The sequence below is a fragment of the Zosterops lateralis genome (assembly GCF_965231275.1).
Source record: "Zosterops lateralis genome assembly, chromosome: 16".
NCBI lineage: Eukaryota > Metazoa > Chordata > Aves > Passeriformes > Zosteropidae > Zosterops > Zosterops lateralis.
The window spans coordinates 4,132,423-4,150,538 of record NC_139776.1 but is presented as its reverse complement, the minus strand read 5'-3'; the positions used below and the strand labels follow the sequence as shown (position 1 = coordinate 4,150,538).

Here is an 18,116-nt window from a genome sequence, read left to right as displayed (position 1 = left end):
AAATTTTTTTGTCCTGATATTTTGCTAATGGGAGCTCCATTTGCTCAAAAAACTGGGGTTTAATCTCTTGGGGATGATCAGAAAGAAGGAACAGATGTTCTCTGTGTCACAAATTATTTTCTTGGAGATAACTGAGCTGTGGGACACTCCATTTCTGATGCAAGTGGTAGAAGAACCTACAAAGAGCAGATGATGTTGTATTTTAGCTTTGCTGCTCTATTCATTTATTCCATCACTCCTGCCAAGTCTCACATTGGGTGATTACACCGGTCCAGGGGACAGGGGAAAAGGCTGAAGGGCCTTCACTGTCTTTTAGAACCTCATTTTGCTGCAGTTGTCATAGAATAGAATGGTTTTCTTGCAAACTGGGTTTTACTGCAGCATCCTCAGTGAGAGAGGTGGCACAGGCAGAGCAGAGAAAATGGTGGGGATTTATCCTCCAGAGTAAAAAATACTTTGTGAATCTGAGTTTCAGTTCACACCTCACGGAGTAACTGGGAACAGCTGATTCCTACCACAAGTGTTAGGGAAAACAAAGTGGGCATCTGAAATACCAAATATTCACTTTTTTCCCCAGTGCCTTCTGGTTTTTTTGAGAAATGTCCAGTCCCGAGGAAGTGTGAATTCAGGATGGAATTGAGTAATGACAGTAAACATTGAGAGTTGTGTTATTCCAGGAGGGAGGAGGGTCCTGGGCAGGCCCAGGTCAATGGGCCATGTTTCTCCAGCAGGAGCAGATGTTTCCATTGTGAAGGCTCCTCACCACTTTTGCAAAGTATGAAATAACGGGAGTGCAAAGAGCAGAAGCAGCATAAGGAAAGGATGCTCAGCACCTGCTGGACTGTGCTTTGCATGTGCCTTCCCTCAATTTTCCCCAATCACCAGTTTTCTGTCCAAGTGCTATTACAGGCTGAAAAGGAAAGCCCATTGTCATGGCATAAATCTCTCATTTTTCAGCATCAGTACCTGTTAAAGAAGGAAAAGCCTATTTCCAGTTTCTTTGAAGGTGATCACGGCCTTTGAACTCAGTTGGGAAACTTTGCCACTCCAACACAAGCTACGGTGTCTGTGCTCTGCTCACTTTCAGAAAACCTTGAGAGGAGCCTCCCCCTTGGTCTGTGGGATTTTTTTAAACACTAATCCAACACTCTGCTACTAAGTGTTTAATTATTAGGATTGTGAAATACAACAACACCTAAGGCATTAATAGAAGGAACTAATTATAAACCCTCTCAGCGTGTGGTTTCCCCTCCACTTACAAAATCTCTTGTCATTTATCTGTCCTTTAAGTGACTTCTTGTAATGCCTTAATCAGGACAAATGGATCTTTCAGAGGGAAGAAAATGACCCCAAACCGGCACAGAAAGATTTGATTAAAACTCATACTCCTCCTGTGGCAGCCCCAAGATCCCAGGGGATCCCATTGCTGGGCAGAGTAGAGGAAATAGCAGACAGGGAAAAGCTTTCTGTCTGAGACAAAAAGACTTTATCGCTGACGTGCTGACACCCCCTCTCTGCAGGGCCAGCCTGTGATCAGTGTCTCTTGTTTCCTTTTAAAACTCAGTGTCAGAACTTTGGTTTCCAGCGTGATTAATTTCCCCTTTACTGATTGCGTGTCATTTGCTTTAAAGTGAGATCTTTATAAACGAGGCAAAACAAAGAGAGAGGTGAGGATTGCATGGAGATAAACATTTGTGCTGCTGGCACTCCCACTGGCTTGGGCACAGCAGGGGCCAGGAGTAATGGGGGCTCACAGGAGTCCTGATTACAGCTCTCACTGTGAGCAGGTAATTGAAACACTGCAGCAGTGGGAAAACAGCAAACCATGGAGGTGCTTGGTTTAGAGCTGAGCCTGAAGGAGGCAGAGGCTGCACACACTCCCTGTGCCAGTGGGAATGAGCCCAGCCTGGGCTGGGGCTGTGGATAACACACATCTGTCTCACAGCCCTCTGACCTGGTGACATTCAGAGTTGTAGGGATAAACATACATGTAGTTCTTTGTCTGCCTTTCTGTGAAAACATTTATTTGCTTTTCTTCACGATGAAGACTGCGGGAAAGAAAATTTTCAACTAAAAACTTCTTTTTCCCCAAGATATTTATCAGGATAAAGAACAAAGCCTGGCCTGGCACTCACTACTTTTGGGGAGTTCCTCTAACTGGACAGACTCCTCTAGTGAGGAACATTGGTGGTTTAATTGAATCATTCTTTACAAAAGACTGTGACTATCAGTGATGGAGGAGGGTGGAGACACATGAATATGTGGAAATTTTGCACTGAAATGTATTTGATGGCTGCACAGAGAGCCCTCAGGGCTGCTCCTGGCTGATCCTGGGGGCACTGCTCGAGTTCTCTGCCTGGCTCAGGGATAGAAAGCACCTGCAGAGGAGCCTTGGGGACTAATGTGGCACCTGCCTGTGCTAAAGGTCAAATGCACAGCCCAGGTTTGCAGTGAGGCAGTGCAGGGGTGGTGTGCAGGCAGCAGGCACAGAGCATCAGCCTCCAGGGGCAGCTCTGCAAGGTCCCTCAGTGACAGGACACTGATGGCTCTGCCTCACACCCCCTGTGCTGGATCTAATCTCCAATAACGGGACAGGGTGACCAAGAGGTGTTCTTTGAGTTTTTTATTCCATTATCTGTCTCAGTGAAGGCAGAGACATAAAAGATAGTCAAACTAAGGCCATGACAACAGAAGCCAAAGTTCTCTTTGTTACAGGTGGCTGCATAAATGACAGGGCTTGGTGGGAATTATGAATATGATGATACTTCAGTTATTACAGTGACAAAAGGGGATTCTGAACATCTAGATCTATTCCACAAGTCTCTTTTTGTTACAGGAGCTGACTTAGAATTGCTGTGCATCTGTCCCTTAAACGAAGGTTTTAATTATTTGTTGGTTCCATCAGTGTTTGCTCCCAGACTGAAGAGATTTTGTACTGGTTTGACCTCAAACTAGATTTTTTACTATGCTATGACCACAGCAGAGCACATTTCCCTCAGGTCTGCTCAAAAGGAATGGGCTAAAGGCTGCTGCAAAGGTCAATATCATTGGGTGAAAGGCAAGGTACTGGTGCAGCACCATTGATAAGTGCCACTCCTTAGTTTGCCACAGCTCTCTGTGTGATTTTGGTCAACCGAGCAGCTCCTTCAGCCTAAATTTCTGCTCTTTGAAGTGCAAACGTGGCATCTTTATCTCACAGTGTTGCTGGAAAGCTGTATTAGCCAAGTGTGTGCAGGTCTTCAAATCCCTGAAGAAGCTGAAATACTGAATGTTGCCACCTGTGTGGGCAATTGTGAGACTCTCTAGGGAACATTCTCATTTCCCAAAAACAGAGTTTCATTAAAACAGGTCTTTTTTGTCTCATGAAAGAGAGAACTTCACCAACATTACCAACCATGGGTCAGATCACATCTCATGTTTGGGGGACTGCAGGCATGGTGTGCTCCTAACCCACCACGAGTTCACACCAGCAATAAATACACAGAGCAATTCCATGATTATTTCTCAGCCTTGCGTAATTTTCAGAAGAAACAGCAAAGCACAGCATAACTCTAATCTCACCAATATGGTTATCATCTGCAATAAAACTGTCACCTCAGGTATTAGCAGCCTTGCTAAATCACTGGCCTGGCTTGAAGTCTTCCATCTGGAGTTAGGAGTTAAGGACAGTTTATCACAGGAGTGATTTATTGTGTAAACAGATCTTGCTGCTGGCATTTAGGAGGACGTGGCTGCCTGCCACTCAGCCAAATTCTTTTATCACACTTGACTGAAGTTCCCAGCCTTGAATTATTAGTTAATAATATCCGAGCGAAAGCATAATTTATTGTTTAAGTAAACTTTGAAACACAAAAACGGTGTCTTAGCTCCCAGACTTAGTGCTTGCCTTAGGCAAAGCATTTTTCTCTCAGCACAAAATCGTAATAGAACAGGAGTAAGATTTGTAACTAATTCCAACTCTTCCTGCATGTGTAACTTACCTAATGGCAGAACACAACCTCCTGAGCTGTTCTTTCCCCATTTCTGCACTGTAAGACCAGCTGCCTTCATGCCATAACTGATCAGAGGTCAATCACACAGTCAGACATGTCCAAACCACAAAATTTAAAAGTAACACATCTGTGGTTTCCTGACAGGGAAATTTGATACAGTCCCTTTTTTATAATTTCATCTGTTTTATCAGCAACGCTTAAGGAAACCCACAAGTTTCCCCCTCAGAGGCACTTGTGGCTAATTTAGAGCAGGAAGTCATTTCATTGAAAGGAACAACCTTGTCTGACAACAGTTTCTTAGCATTTAGGGATTATTTACAGCAGTGCCATGATACCAACAGCCAGCAGATGCCAGCACACACACGAGCACCAAAAGTGCCTCTTCATGCTAAAGGAGGGATGGTGCACAGCTGTCCCAGGTGGGTGAACCCAGAGAAGTGAACTTCCTCTTCCATGTTTCATTGTCACGTATAAAGGATATAAAATATGGCACTGTACTAAACTTAATCCTGGATTTAAAGAGGCCTCTTACTGGAGAAATGAGTATACACTGCTCTAGCAGGTCACTGCCTTCTCTCTTCTAATCTGACTTATTTCCATGTGGAACTCTGCCTGGAATTTCAGGTCTAGTTGACCTAGGTTTCTTTTCCCTTTGCATACTGAATTTGGGATCATTAATATCAGATCTTCTATTTGTGTCAGTGTGCACAAATATGCCAAAATTCCCCCCATCACCTCTGCAGAGGGAACCCTCGAGACACACCAGGTTTTTGGCTGCCCAGGTGAAGCAGTGCAGGCAAGAAGAATGAAAGGCCAAGTGCTCATGCTGTAAACACTGCAATGCCTTCAAGATGGTCCTTTTTTTTTCCTGGAATTTCTGAAAAATGCCAGAAGCCTTTGCAGCACCAGAGTCACAGCCTCCTGACAGTAACTGAGTGATGGAGATCACTTCTGACAGATCTCTTCCAGAGCAGAAAATGTGGGGCCCAGAGTGTCCAAAAAATCATCAGGCAAGTCCTCACTGCCAATGGAGGTGGAGCATGGGGAGATACTGGACTCTAATTCTCCTTCCTCGGTGTATCTGCAAGGTTCACAGATGTCCCCATAATCCTCCAGTGTGCTCTGGTAATACACTTTCTAAAAAAGGGAAGAAACAATGCAAGTCAGCCAAAAAGCTCCTACTGCCCTTCTGAAAATTAAAAGAAATTATGGCAAGCAAATGAGGCAGGAATTTACGAAGAAGAATATGAGTCTTTGCCTGACAAGGAAAGGTTCTACAGAAAGTCTCAGTTGCATAAGTTCCAGAGTCTGAACTTTCCCCAGGGTACAAGTAGGGCAGGAAAGGGCATTTGATCTGTCCTGGACCAGAGAGCTGGCAAGTGACCTTGCCTGGGAGGGCCTGCAGTCCAGCCAAGGAGGGCAAAGTACAGGACTATAAACATGAAAGGGCAAGGCAAGAGGAATTTGAATTTCCCTGGCCACACAATTTCTTCTTCTGAATTTCTTCTGGCAGCACAGAAGAACAGGTGACAAAACTTTACCCCTGCTCAGGCATGGAAAGCATTTCATCCCCACTTCTCCAACCTGAAGGACAATTCAGCCGAGGAAAGAAGGGTGTTTTCAACAAAGTCTTGAATGTTTTCCCATCAAATACATCCCTTGATTTCAATTGAAGTGCTTCTGAGGTGTGGGCTCAGAGCAGCTGGAGCCAGAACAGCTGTCCAGTGTTGAAGCCCTTTCCCCTGTGCTTACAAGGAGGAGTTCAACACTCATTTCTTACCTGAGCCAGTGTTCTGTCCACTGTCTGTATGAAGCAATCCAGGTGTCTTGCTTGGAATGTCTTGTAAGCAGTGAAACAGCCATTCTAGAAGACAGACACTATCTCAGGTGTGACCAGCATAAAGCCACCTTCTGACATTTCTTTCACTCACCAATAATTCCAATTATCTTTCTCTTTGTTACATCCATTTCTTTTGTTCTGCTCTCTCCAGTCACTCCAACAAGTGACAGTTATTTTCTAATTGAATGATAATACAATATTCTTCCCACCATTATTAACACCAGTTCTAATTCTCAGGATACCACTTCCTTTGGTATAAAAAAAAACATTTTCATCAAGAACCAGGCAGTTACCTCAGCAATCACTTCTTTTCCGGCTTTCACAGACACAGGTGTTGGAGTATCACTGTGTGTAATATCCTGCCCAGCCTGCACACAGGGAGAGGGATGGTGTTAATAAGGAACTGCACTGAGTGTGAAGGATCACACCTCTGCAGACTGTTCCATTTTCCACTCTCATTTACTCCCTTGTTGCACACACCAGGATGTGTGGGTAGTAGAGTGACAGGAGATGCTGTGCTTCCTCACCTGTTGGATTCACCAGCAGGATGAGGCACCTGGAAAGGTCCTGCTGATATTGAAAAAGGGTAGGAGTGATAACAGTCTGTCACCATTACCCAGCCCATGCAGAGCACAGCTCCCCAGACATGCTCAGTGGCAAATTTTGCTCAGTACCAAAACCAAAGGAAACATAATTAAAGAGATGATCAATAGCACATTCAGCCACACAGCATTGGTGGGATAGTGTGGATATATCCTGTCACACTCACCTCAGAAAAAGAGCTTCTGCTCTCTTCATTGTAGTTGATTAAAGTCTGTTCACCTTCCTGGGGTGGAGCAATGGCTTTGCTTTTAGCCCCTGACCTGTAACACTGGCAAAGCATGATACTGGACACTGTGAAGGAGAAAAGGAAAGGTGAAATGGACACTGGGAATAGATGGGTTTGGCTCAACACAGTGAGGGGAGAGGTTCCCAGCCCACTCCCAAAGGAGCTCCCTTGGGAAACCCCAGCAATTCAGCTGTGCAGATGAAATTCTTGCTTAGAGGGCTGAGACTGAGCAGGCAGACAGAACAGATCATGCACAGCTAACCAGAGGAACAGTGCTCAGATAATCTATTAATTATCCTTCAGATAAGGAATCAGCAGTTCTCTCCAGCATTAACCAACATGAGCTTGCACAGAGGAAACAGCTCTAGAACCACTTTAACCTTCATGGGAGAATTTCATTACTTTCAGTTTTCCAGATCACAGAAAATGCCAAAAAAGTCAAGTATTAAATTGTATTCAATGCAAATAAAAATACTTATGTTGTACTAGAGTTTAGCTCAATGACAATTTACGTTTCTCAGTCACCCTCTAGATGCATAACAATCATGACTTGAGTAGATTTAAGCTCAAGAGCTGCAATTGCAGCAAGACCCAATGGTCAGATGATAGAGAACTTGCATGTCTAACTAAGGAAGTTCCTTACCCAGTAGTAATAAGAAAGCCATCAGTACTATCACAATGGCACCACTTCCAAGTCCCACTGCTGCTTGTGGAACTGGTGAATTTTGACACATGTGTCCATCTGGGCAAAAGCAGAGCCTAATGTGCTGGTTCTGCCTTGTGGAAAATCCTTGCCTGTCCTGAATAATGATGGGCACCAAGTAGCTGCCTTGTGGGAGGCTTCTTAACATCAGAAGTTCAACTGACTGCCCTAGAAAGTGAAGTCAAAAAGACAAGTGAATAATTTCAAGACTCACAGAAAGGACTTGAATATTGTCCAGTCCCTTGTGTTGATAAAGGAAACACATTTGCACCCCAATTTCAAATAGTTTTTCCAGTCTTAATGCATCATAGTAAATAGGACTAAATTCATTCCACCTCATCACCTCACTGAGCCTTCTGGGCACAGCTCCCTGAGAACCTCTGGAATTCCTTAAGTATTTAATCAAGTGAACAAGTGGTTCTTCAGCTGTCTTATCCCCCTTTCTGCAGTTTGAGCACATTTCTGCTGATCCTGCCCTCAGCAGAGATGAAGAGCAATGTCACTTTTCACAGATTACCATAACTTCGTATTTTGAAGGCTCTTCTTGGGTAACAAACCATAAAGGTAAGAGATAGTGAAATAACCAGAGGGCCCACAACTGACAATAAACTCAGGAAGAACACAAAAAGAAGAACTCACCAAAGTCCCTTCCTAATGTCCAGTTATGCTTCACATCTTCTGAGTCCTCAGGCAGCTCAAATGTAAATGGCCCTGAATGTGAACGAGCCAGAGCAGACTTGGCTTCTATGATGAGAGATGTCCCTTCTTCTTTGTGACACACATCTAAAGCAGGAGCCACCAATGACGGCATATGATCATTAATGTCAGACAAGTAAAGCAGGATGGTGCCAGTCCCAGTCTGTGGTGGCTTGCCTGGGTAGGACCAAAAGAAAGAGAAAAACACTCACAACTGGGCATTGAAAAATGCCAGTCCAGTGGCAGGATCTGTCTGGTTTATCCTCCCACTCACACATAGCACAAGTTATAAACATTAGGGGGTTTTATTATCCATTAACCACTTACATCCTTAGTCTTGCTATCATTTTTATGTTCAACATGCACCTCACTTCACAGTCCAAACTGAATATTCTCTGGCTGGCTGCTTACCATGATCAATAGCATGAACAATAATTGTGTACAGGCTATTGTTCAAAAAGGGGGATTCTTGATCAAATTCTTTTGCCACAGTAAGAACACCAGAGTTCTCATCTACACTCAGCCAACCATCTGGGTCATGGGCTAGTTCATATCTGAAAAAGAAAGGGCAAAATTGCAAGTTATTATTTTAAATGGATTTGGGGTACCAAACTACACTTGCAAGCCTCTTAATAGTCCTAAGATATTTCTTATTCTAAGATTTGGAACATCACCACTTACTTTATCTTATTTGGCACATCATCTGGATATGTGGCAGGATACTTTCTAAATACCCTCCCAGGCTTCATTGAATCTTCCCTTTGGACAACAAGTATAGGAGGATGAAACCTTGGAGCATGTTGTAAGACCTTGATGTTCACAGCTGTATTTGTGGATTCCAGATCTGAGATCATCACAATGCCATTTTTACACCAGAAGAAAGGTTCCTCATTTGCTACAGAAATGACGAGTCTCATCTCAGAGTCACCTTCATAGCTGAGAGGCTGAAAACCCCAGAAAAAAAAGCAGTTTAATTAGCAGATATGCCCTTTTAGCAGTTTATTAGCAGTTTATTAGCAATTATGACCTTTGTTTTGGCAGTCACACCTGTTCCTTGGAAGTGAGCTGAGCTCACCCAACTGAGTCAACCTCAGCATCAGACAGGCCACATGACATTGCCATGCTCAACTTATTTCCTCACCTTGATAACACTCAAAATGCCTTCATTTGTGGCTGGATCTGTCTCAATGGTGAACTGCTCCTTCTCATTGCCTTTTGTTATTTTGTATTTTGCTCTCCACGCCGGAGAACTGGGAGAGTCTTTGTCTTCCACTTGGAGCCTCAGCACAGCTGGATGTTCTTCTCCTGCTGAAATCTGCAGATGGTACTGGGAAGGAAAAGGAAGGAAATAAGGATTCTATCTATCATCTATCTATTTTATGTAATCTCTTCACAATGGCTTTATTTTTTATGGTGCAATGTAGCCACCAGCTTGCCTAACCAGCAATGCATAGACAGACTGAGAAATGCCAATTAAATCACCTAAGGAGTGATGAGGTAGCAATAATATGTAATTTGTTTGTCTTTATTTCTTTTAATAAATTAGTCACTGGTTGACAGCTGAAAATTCAGACTCCTGCCTTCTAATATGCAAATGGCACTGTCCTTGCATCATGACTTTTAAAAAAGCAATAAGGATGATACTCAGAGAGAGGGAACAAATCATAGCTGTGAGAAGGGTCAGAATTTTACTAGATAAGAGTTGATGACAAAGCACAGGCTTCTTGTGTAAACCCATTTTTGCAGGTGATATAACATTCCCTTAGGTCTCTCAAATACCAGGTAGGAGACACTGCTGAAGGAGTTTGTTTTTGTAGGTGACTTTGTACACACTGTTGTAACCCTATTGTATCTCTTGCACCTCTTTACAACCTCAAATATTTACACATGACTCAGCACTCTGAATACATGTGCTGGGTTTGGCTGGGATGGTTTATTTCGGTGGACTGTAAAATAAAGAGCAGATTGTAAACATAGCATGGTTTGGGTTGGAAGGGACTCTAAAGGTCACCTAGTTCCAGCCCTTGCCATGGGCAGGGACTCCTCTCACAAGACCAGGTGTTCAGAGCCCAGCCCAGCCTGGTCTGGAACACTTCCAGGAGTGGAACATCCACCACTTGCCTGAGCAATCAGCACCTCAGCTGCTCAGATGTCAGAATAAACTGGGCTGTCAACCTCCTTATGCTGCCAGTGACACAAAAACCTTTTGGTCATGTACACAGAAAATTAACAAAGTTTAGCACCTTAAGGGACATTTTATCTGACAGTTCTCATTTGCACAAGTTTTGCCCTGATTCTGCAAGGGTCTGAGGGTTCTCATTTCCACTGCTGAGAGCATTTAGCACTTGGAAGGACTGAACTGTATTTAGAGAGGCTCAGTGAAGTAATAATGTTTTCCCTTACGTTATCGCTAGTAAATACAGGGAGGTGGTTGTTTGCATCTTCAACAGTGACAGTCACAGTTGCAGTAGATGACAGCTGGGGCCTTCCATGGTCACTGGCTTTAATCAGAAGGTTGAAAGAGTTGGCAGTCTGAAATACAGAAACAAGGAAATTCCTGAAACTCAGTTGAGAAGCAGTTCCCACATTTTGCCAGACACAGCTGGATGTGGGACTCTCCTTCCCCTTGTACCTGGTAACTGTGTAGTGGACATGTATCACGCATTAATGATAAGATGCTAAATATACATCACCTGATAATCCAGGCATCCTGACAGGAATATCCATCCTGTGGTGGGATCAATGTTAAATGTGAGTCCATCTGAAGAGGGTGTTTGCATATGTATAGAATAGGACACCTGTGAGTTCACAGTGCCCACTTCGTCTTTGTCCAGGGCTGTGACTTGGATAACTGGCTCATCTAGGATGAAGAATTAAGGAGATATTAATGGGAGTGTTTCATTTCCATGTGGAGTTCTCAGACCTGTCTGCAGGCTCTTAAACACACAACTCCTAAGAAAACCTACTACTTCTCCTGTGGCCATGGTTATCCCAGCACAGACTCTGGCCACTATTTCATTTGGGTGGCAAATCTGCCTAAAGAACTGCTAGACTACAGAATTACCACACTCCTGGATTTACTTCACCAAAACCACACACTAATGTGTACACCCCCAGTCTTTGTGTTTCTGAGCAGTGTCTGACCACCTTCTGTGAAGCTGGGTGAGTGTGCAGCTCCCAGATCCACAGCTGAGATCAGGATGCTGCAGTCTTGGCTTGTAGTTTAGAAAAAACATCTCTGAAGTTTTTCCAGAATGTCTACAATGACATTCTAATGTACATTGAGGTTAATCAGACAAGAGGATGAAATGTAGAGATCAGGAAAGTGTTCCTGAACTCATGAGTGTCTGAGTAAAAGGTAGAGAGAGGAACAGGTGTAGTAGGAAAGGGATAATAACAATGAAGGGATTAGGATGAGAACAGCCATACACAAACCAGCAGTAATCCTTGTTTGGGTGGTCCTTACCTTTACTGTGGTTTTCTCTTATTGTGGTGCCATATTTTTCCATGGAAAACTCAGGTGCATTGTCATTGATGTCTTTAACCTTTATCTTGAAAAATATAGGGCGGTCCAACAGCTCACCAGATTTTCTGTTCTCAACATCAAAACGAATCTAAGAGAGTAGCAACACAGACATCAGAATGAACTGAACAGCACCATTTAGATATCACAATAGAACAAAAAACCTTCAGTTTTGAAGCTGCTTCAGTCAAATTTGCTTAGCATTGGCTTTCAATCACATGGTTAAACCATTATTTCACCTTTCAAAAGGAGTAGATTCATAATGGTCATCCTGGGCTTCAAACAGCATTTTTTAAAGTAAAAAAGTATTTTTACTGAAAATTGATTATTTGAAATGGCTGCCTAAAAGGCAAGATATTGCACAGAAAACCACATGGAAAACTATAATTTGGGTGCAGTTAATCCACAGAGACCCAAATAGAAATCATTATAGAATAAACATAAGGAGACCACAACTGAAAAATTTTTTTTCAGGAGGAAAACAAACCCACACTCCCATATTTCATTCATAAACTTGTTATCACATTTCCTTCATTGCACATCCTGCTTGTGAATACTGTTCTGCTTTTTATGGAGAAACATATGCTTCCTCTTATGTAAAATTACAGTAATAGAGCTTTGCAGCTCCTCCAGGATTACCCAGTTTTTGTAACACATGACTATCTGCTTGCACTCTCCTGATTGGGAGGTTGTGTTTACAACTCAGTGTACTTGGCCATTAGAGCTGGAACAGATTTTGAATTTCAGGACAGCCTTTTAAGTTTTTAGGTTATGATCAGGACTCATCCCAGAAAGATCGAAAAGAAGTGTGCGGATATTTGTGGAAGTTCAGACAAGCCACAGAGATTTCTAATGAATAATGACGTGGAAATTAATTGGTCTCTGCTGAGCCAATCAATTTAACAGTTATTGTTAAAGATAAGAAAAACAGGTCACGAAAATACCCATTTAACATTATTATAGGTGTGTCTCTTTCCTGTGATGCATTTAGCCAGGAGAGAACAATTAACCTTTGCAGACAGCAAAATTTAACCTTTAAACCTTTAAATTACCCTTTAAGCTTTGTTGGACATGTCCTGTCCAGGTGTTACCTGGAAATCTGGGGTCCTCTCCCTGTCGATGGCGCGATGGACAAACACGTGGGCATTGGCATCATCCTCTATGGAAAACAATCCCACCTCTGGAGCCTCATCCACCCCGGGCCCACTGATCAAATACTTCAGTGAGGTGTTGTAGGATCTATTATTGAACAGCTTTGGAAGAGAGAAAAGCAGGACAGTGCAACGTGAGCAGGGAAGATGGAAGAGAAATAAAAATAATCGAGATCAATTCTTTTTCTGCCTCTTCTCCCCTTTGCAGAGGGGGAGTCTCTCAGTCTCAGCCAACTCTACAGTCAATTCCTGGCTGCAGCACCACTGTATTCTTACCACTCCCACTCCATCATCTTCTTTCCTCTGAGTGTCCTTGCAGCTTCTCAGAGGGAGGACCAGTAAATGCCTCCCACCTCACAGTTCTACCCACCTCTCTGGAAATTAGACAAGTTTGGGTGAGTAAGTTTTTTAAAAGCTGGTTTTTAATGCACACTTTTTGCCCTCTGCTCCCTGTGGTATTTTATTGTACAGCCTGAGGTGATGAATGCCTTGCTGAGCTTCAGGCAGAACTTTTTCTACAAGGTGAGTTGTACCTGTCCAGCATATTTGGGGAATGGTCCTTTGTCCTCCTCTTGAACATCAATGGTGGTGATAATCCAGGACCTTTTTGTTTGCTTCAGAGGTGGCAGACTGTCTGACTGATAAGAATCCATCCACTATTGGATAAAAAACAGGGTTTAGTGTCAGTTTGCACAGTTAGCTGCTGTGTATCTGTTATTGTATAATATTGACCACAAACCTGAATACTCTTCCTTCTGATGGCTTGTCTTAAACTGAAATTTTCAATTTCATGAGAAAAACTGTCAGCAGCAGTAACCTTGTGAAAAGAAGAAAAGTGATTGTGACAAGGGTGGGTCACTAGAAAATCTTGACGTGTTGTCTAGGAGGAATTTGCCTCCACAGAAACATATTGATCCAGTTCTGACAGTATTGTATTGAATTGTATCTAACCCTTAACTCCACAAATATCATCACAAATATCATCCATCTCCTTCCAAATGAATGCCATGAGAGCTGTGAGAGCAATTCCTCTGCTCAGGTGATGCCAGACCCCATAAAAATGCTGTGTCCCTGCAGATACCAGTCTTTGGTATCATCTCTGTGGCTTTTCCTAAATCAAGTATCTCCAGTTTTTAAATATTTATTCACCCTTGTCTCTCTGTGTCCAGTGCTCCTTTAGAAGTTGTCTGGTGTCGACAGGATATAAACTGACTTTTGCAAAAAATATTTAAGTCTGGGGAGAATTTCAGAGTCTCAGGGGCTCTGTGGTGTGACTTGAAGTGCTCCAAATACTGATTTACCAGAAGGTGATTGCTGGACCAAAATCTCTAACTCAGATGACTAAAATAAATCACTGAGAATGGTGACTACACCCAAATTGGCACAATTGGCCTTTTCATATAAATGCAACTTTCTGCCCAGGCTTCAAACTCTGCTTTTAACCAGAAATCTTTCACCTCAAAGGACTATGACAGTGCTCAAATAAAACATTGCCATTAGCTCACAGGTAACTTGGACACCTTTCTCCTACTTCTCAACAATTTCCCTGGAAATCTGGAGGTTTATTACAGAGAAACATTATCTAATGTTTACAAAAATGGAACAGATCTCTGCCTGCCCAGACATGACCAAAAGCCTTTACCCTGTGACTTTATTCTGAAGAAACAAAATATGTGTAAAATTGTCGTGGTTCTAAACCTGCTGAGCAATGAATGGCGTTCACCAGTAATGCCTTGGAGCTGTAAAGCTTTTTACACCCAGGGAAAAGCTCTGTGATATGAAAACAGCAAGCAAGGCTGCAATTGGGCACTTGCGAGTTGTCTTTGCTGGATTTGCTCCAGGTTCAGCCCTGCTGGACCCCCAGAACAACTTTTCCCCTTTTCTATGTGTAGATTCTTTGGAAGCTTTAACTGTGTATTTTCTGGCTTCCCCACTCCTCTTGTTCACCTGCACGGCCATGGCTCAGGGTAGAGCCGTCCCCATTCCAGCCAGGGGCACTGCTAGAAAGGAATAACCCAGTACAGGACCATGAATCCCAGAGAAACTCATGGAAACTGCACAGAATTCCTGGGGGGATGCTGGTTAATGTGGCAGGGTCAGCACCAGGCACCAGTGTGCTCTCCAGGTGTGAGCACTCCAGTATTCCCAGCAGGATGAGCAGAGGGTCCCCAGCCCTGGAAAGCCCTTCCCAGAGAGCTGAGCCCAGGAGCTGGGGCAGAGGAACAGCCTCTTTTGGAGGCACCAGCAGGGACAAACAGACTCACAGAGGGGTTAAGGTGGGAAGGGACCACTGGAGATCAGCTGGTCCAGCCCCCTGCTCCAGCAGGTCCCCTCAGGAACACTATTCAGGGTTGTGTCCACACTGATTCTGCTGTCTCCAGGGAAGGAGACTCCATCACCTCTCCAGACAGCCTGTTCAGGCCCCAGCCACCCACACAGAAATTCTCCTCATGTTCAGCTGGAATATTCTGCTGCCATCTCCTGCCTGTTGCCTCTCATCCTTCTGCTCAGCACCCCGAGACTCTGGCTCCATCCTCCTGCTGTGCCCTGTGGGAACTGACAGTGGTCAGAACATGGATCCTTAGGCTCCAGGCAGTGCCAGTCTGGCCTGGGAGATCATGAGGAGGAACCCAAAACAATCCCTATAAACAATCCTTGTAGATACCCTTCTCTATCTACCCTTGTGAATACCTTGTAGAAGGCTATCTACAAAAAACCTGTGGGTTTTTCCAACTTGTTTACTGGTAGAGATGTCTACCAAAAGGTGGTGCCCTAAAGGACCAATCCTATTCATTGTACCCAAACACTGTATAAAAGAATCTGTCTTTCAATAAACTTTGCTCTAAGCCCTCTGAAGAAATCTGAGTTCTACGTGTTGTTACACGAGCTGTCCTGAATTGTAACAATAGTGCCCCCCATGCAGCTGGACCCCCTGCCCACATCCCAGCCCACACCCACCTGCAGCAGCAGCAGCAGCAGGATGATGATGAGCAGCTCCAAGGGGTGCAGCAGGACCATGGGGAACCTTAGAAGATCCTGCTGTGGGAGTTGGGAGCATCCAGGTGCAGCAGAGCCGGGTCTGCGGAACGTTGTGTGATGGATCCCTGCAGCCCAGGGCTTTTCCACCAGCATTTCCACCTGGGTGCAGCCCCACAGGACCACAGGTATTTCCACCCCCTCAGACAAAGTGAAAAAACCTGAACTGTTGTTGCTGTCAAACTGATCTGGCTCCAAGCAAAGCTCAGTCCCCCCGTGGTGTTGGGTTGCTCCAGTCAGTCTGCACTTGCCACTTCTACGCACAATAAATGGGCTATGACTGCAATTTTATTGCTATTTTACAGCACGTGCCTTGATTTAACAGTTCCTTGGAAATGCCATTCCCTAATAAGTTCACCGTTGTTTGCTAAGAATAAACACACAATTTTATTTTCAATAGGAGCTGGGTTTATCTGGGTTTATGCCCAGGAAAGCTGCTTGTCTATGATTTCAGACTTTGAAAGGAGAGCAAGTTCTGTCAAAGCTCATTTGAAAGCTGATATGTCCTGTTCCACCCAAAGGCCACCAAGCAAGGATGAACTTGTATATCTGGAGATGAACTTCCCACACAGGGTGGGAAAAATACGTTTTACACAAAACTACAACAAGGAAGCAGGAAATTAAAAAATTAAGAAACAGTGGCAGAGAGCAGGGGCAAGGTTCTGGATTCTGTGAAAACACCTCCCACAGCATTTTCCATTCTCTGGATTTGCTCTTACTGGGCACAAGGTTTATTCTCATTTAAATAATTTCATGTTCTGGAAGCTGTGAAAAGAAGAATTATGGAAGAACTCATCTCCTGTTCCGGTGAGAAGAAAAGCAATAGATTGTGTCAAATAGGCCACATTCAGGTGGGCAGGAAGGCAGGAGGGATCTTCCAAAACTCACAAATAACAGCAAGAGGTTAAACAGCAGGGCAGGACAGGAAGGCTTGGACAGCAGGAAAACCTCAAAGAGCAGGAATGTTCTGACTGTAAAACTGTTGTGTGATACCTCACAATGCTATTAACTATAAATATTACAGAAATATCAAAATAAAGGCATTTTTCAGCATGAGAAAATGAATTTAAAAATTCACTCTCCCTCCCTTTATTTTCCTCTGGATTAGCCTCAGCTGAATGCATCAACATGCTGTATGTGAAATTAAGTTACACCCATTCCTTACTGCGGGAAAAATCCAGTCAGGATTTTGATCCATTCCGGACTCTGGTATAAACCCATTCCGGGATTTCCCTCCAACTGGCTGACTCCATTCCAGACTCTGAGCGAAATCTGGTTCAGGTTTTCCATTCCGGATTCCAGGAGAAATCCGGTCTGTGTTTTCCCACCAACCAACTGACTCCATTCCAGACTCCAAGCAGAATCCGGTTCAGGTTTTCCATTCCAGATTCCGGGAGAAATCCGATCTGGGTTTTCCTTCCAACCGACTCCATTCCAGACTCCGGGCAGAATCTGGTTCGGGTTTTCCATTCCGGACTCTGGGAGGAATCCGGTCTGGGTTTTCCCTTCAACCAACCGACTCCATTCCGGAATCCGGGCGGAATCCGGTTCGGGTTTTCCATTCCGGACTCCGGGCGGAATCCGGTTCGGGTTTTCCATTCCGGACTCCTGGAGAAATCCGGCCCGGGATTTCCCTCCAACCTTCCCTCAACAGAGTCCATTCCGTTCTCCGGGCCAAATCCGGTGCGGGTTTTCCCGCACGCTGGATCCCGGATGGAATTGCCCAAAGAGGAAGGAAAATTCCGGTTTTTTATGGATTCCCTTGGCCGGCTGGAGCTGGGATGTGCTGAGCTACCCCCTCCACCCAACACTGCAACAATGGGATTTTCTCCACGGAAATTCAGTGGTGCCATCTCAAGAAGAAAACACAACTTGGCAACAAACAGGGCAGTATCTCACTTTTATTGTAGCAAATATACCTTTGAATGACAAGATCACTTTCCCATGGAATTACTAGCAAAAATATCCACGAAAAGTTCAAATAAATAAGAATACATGAATATCAACATCAAAAGCTGGGCTGCAAACCCTCAGTTAATCAAGTTCAGTCCTTACAGCGTGGTCTGTTTATTTTTTCAGATGAAAAACCACTATAATGCAATGGGAGCAACAAAGGCTCAATACCTTTAAAATAAGGCAAAAAAATAGTACATTCTAGGCAATTTCATCCTGTCGAAATTTAAAGTATCAGCTCCAAAAAAAGCCCATACCAGCTGGAAAAAAACTGTCAAAATTCTCAGAATTCTAACAGGATCCTTTAAATAGCAAAAGTTACCCCAAAGAATAATGAGGGAAACACAGAAGAGACACAAACAGTGACAGGATGAGGGCAGATCTCAGTCTGGA

At 43.8% G+C, this 18,116-nt stretch overlaps 1 protein-coding gene across 1 annotated transcript; it reads right to left on the bottom strand.

Moving 5' to 3' along the window:
• Positions 1 to 4,850: 4,850 nt before the first annotated feature.
• Positions 4,851 to 17,623, bottom strand: CDH26 (cadherin 26; the record flags this gene model as incomplete). The annotated part of the gene is made up of 16 exons (XM_083873173.1): positions 4,851 to 5,129; positions 5,773 to 5,856; positions 6,126 to 6,200; positions 6,602 to 6,726; positions 7,305 to 7,532; positions 8,004 to 8,237; positions 8,472 to 8,614; positions 8,742 to 9,004; positions 9,202 to 9,387; positions 10,464 to 10,592; positions 10,754 to 10,920; positions 11,527 to 11,674; positions 12,675 to 12,836; positions 13,268 to 13,390; positions 15,693 to 15,872; positions 17,111 to 17,623. The coding sequence occupies 16 exons, from the start codon at positions 17,621 to 17,623 to the stop codon at positions 4,938 to 4,940; spliced, it is 2,952 nt and encodes a 983-aa protein (XP_083729299.1). The 3' UTR covers positions 4,851 to 4,937.
• Positions 17,624 to 18,116: the final 493 nt, after the last annotated feature.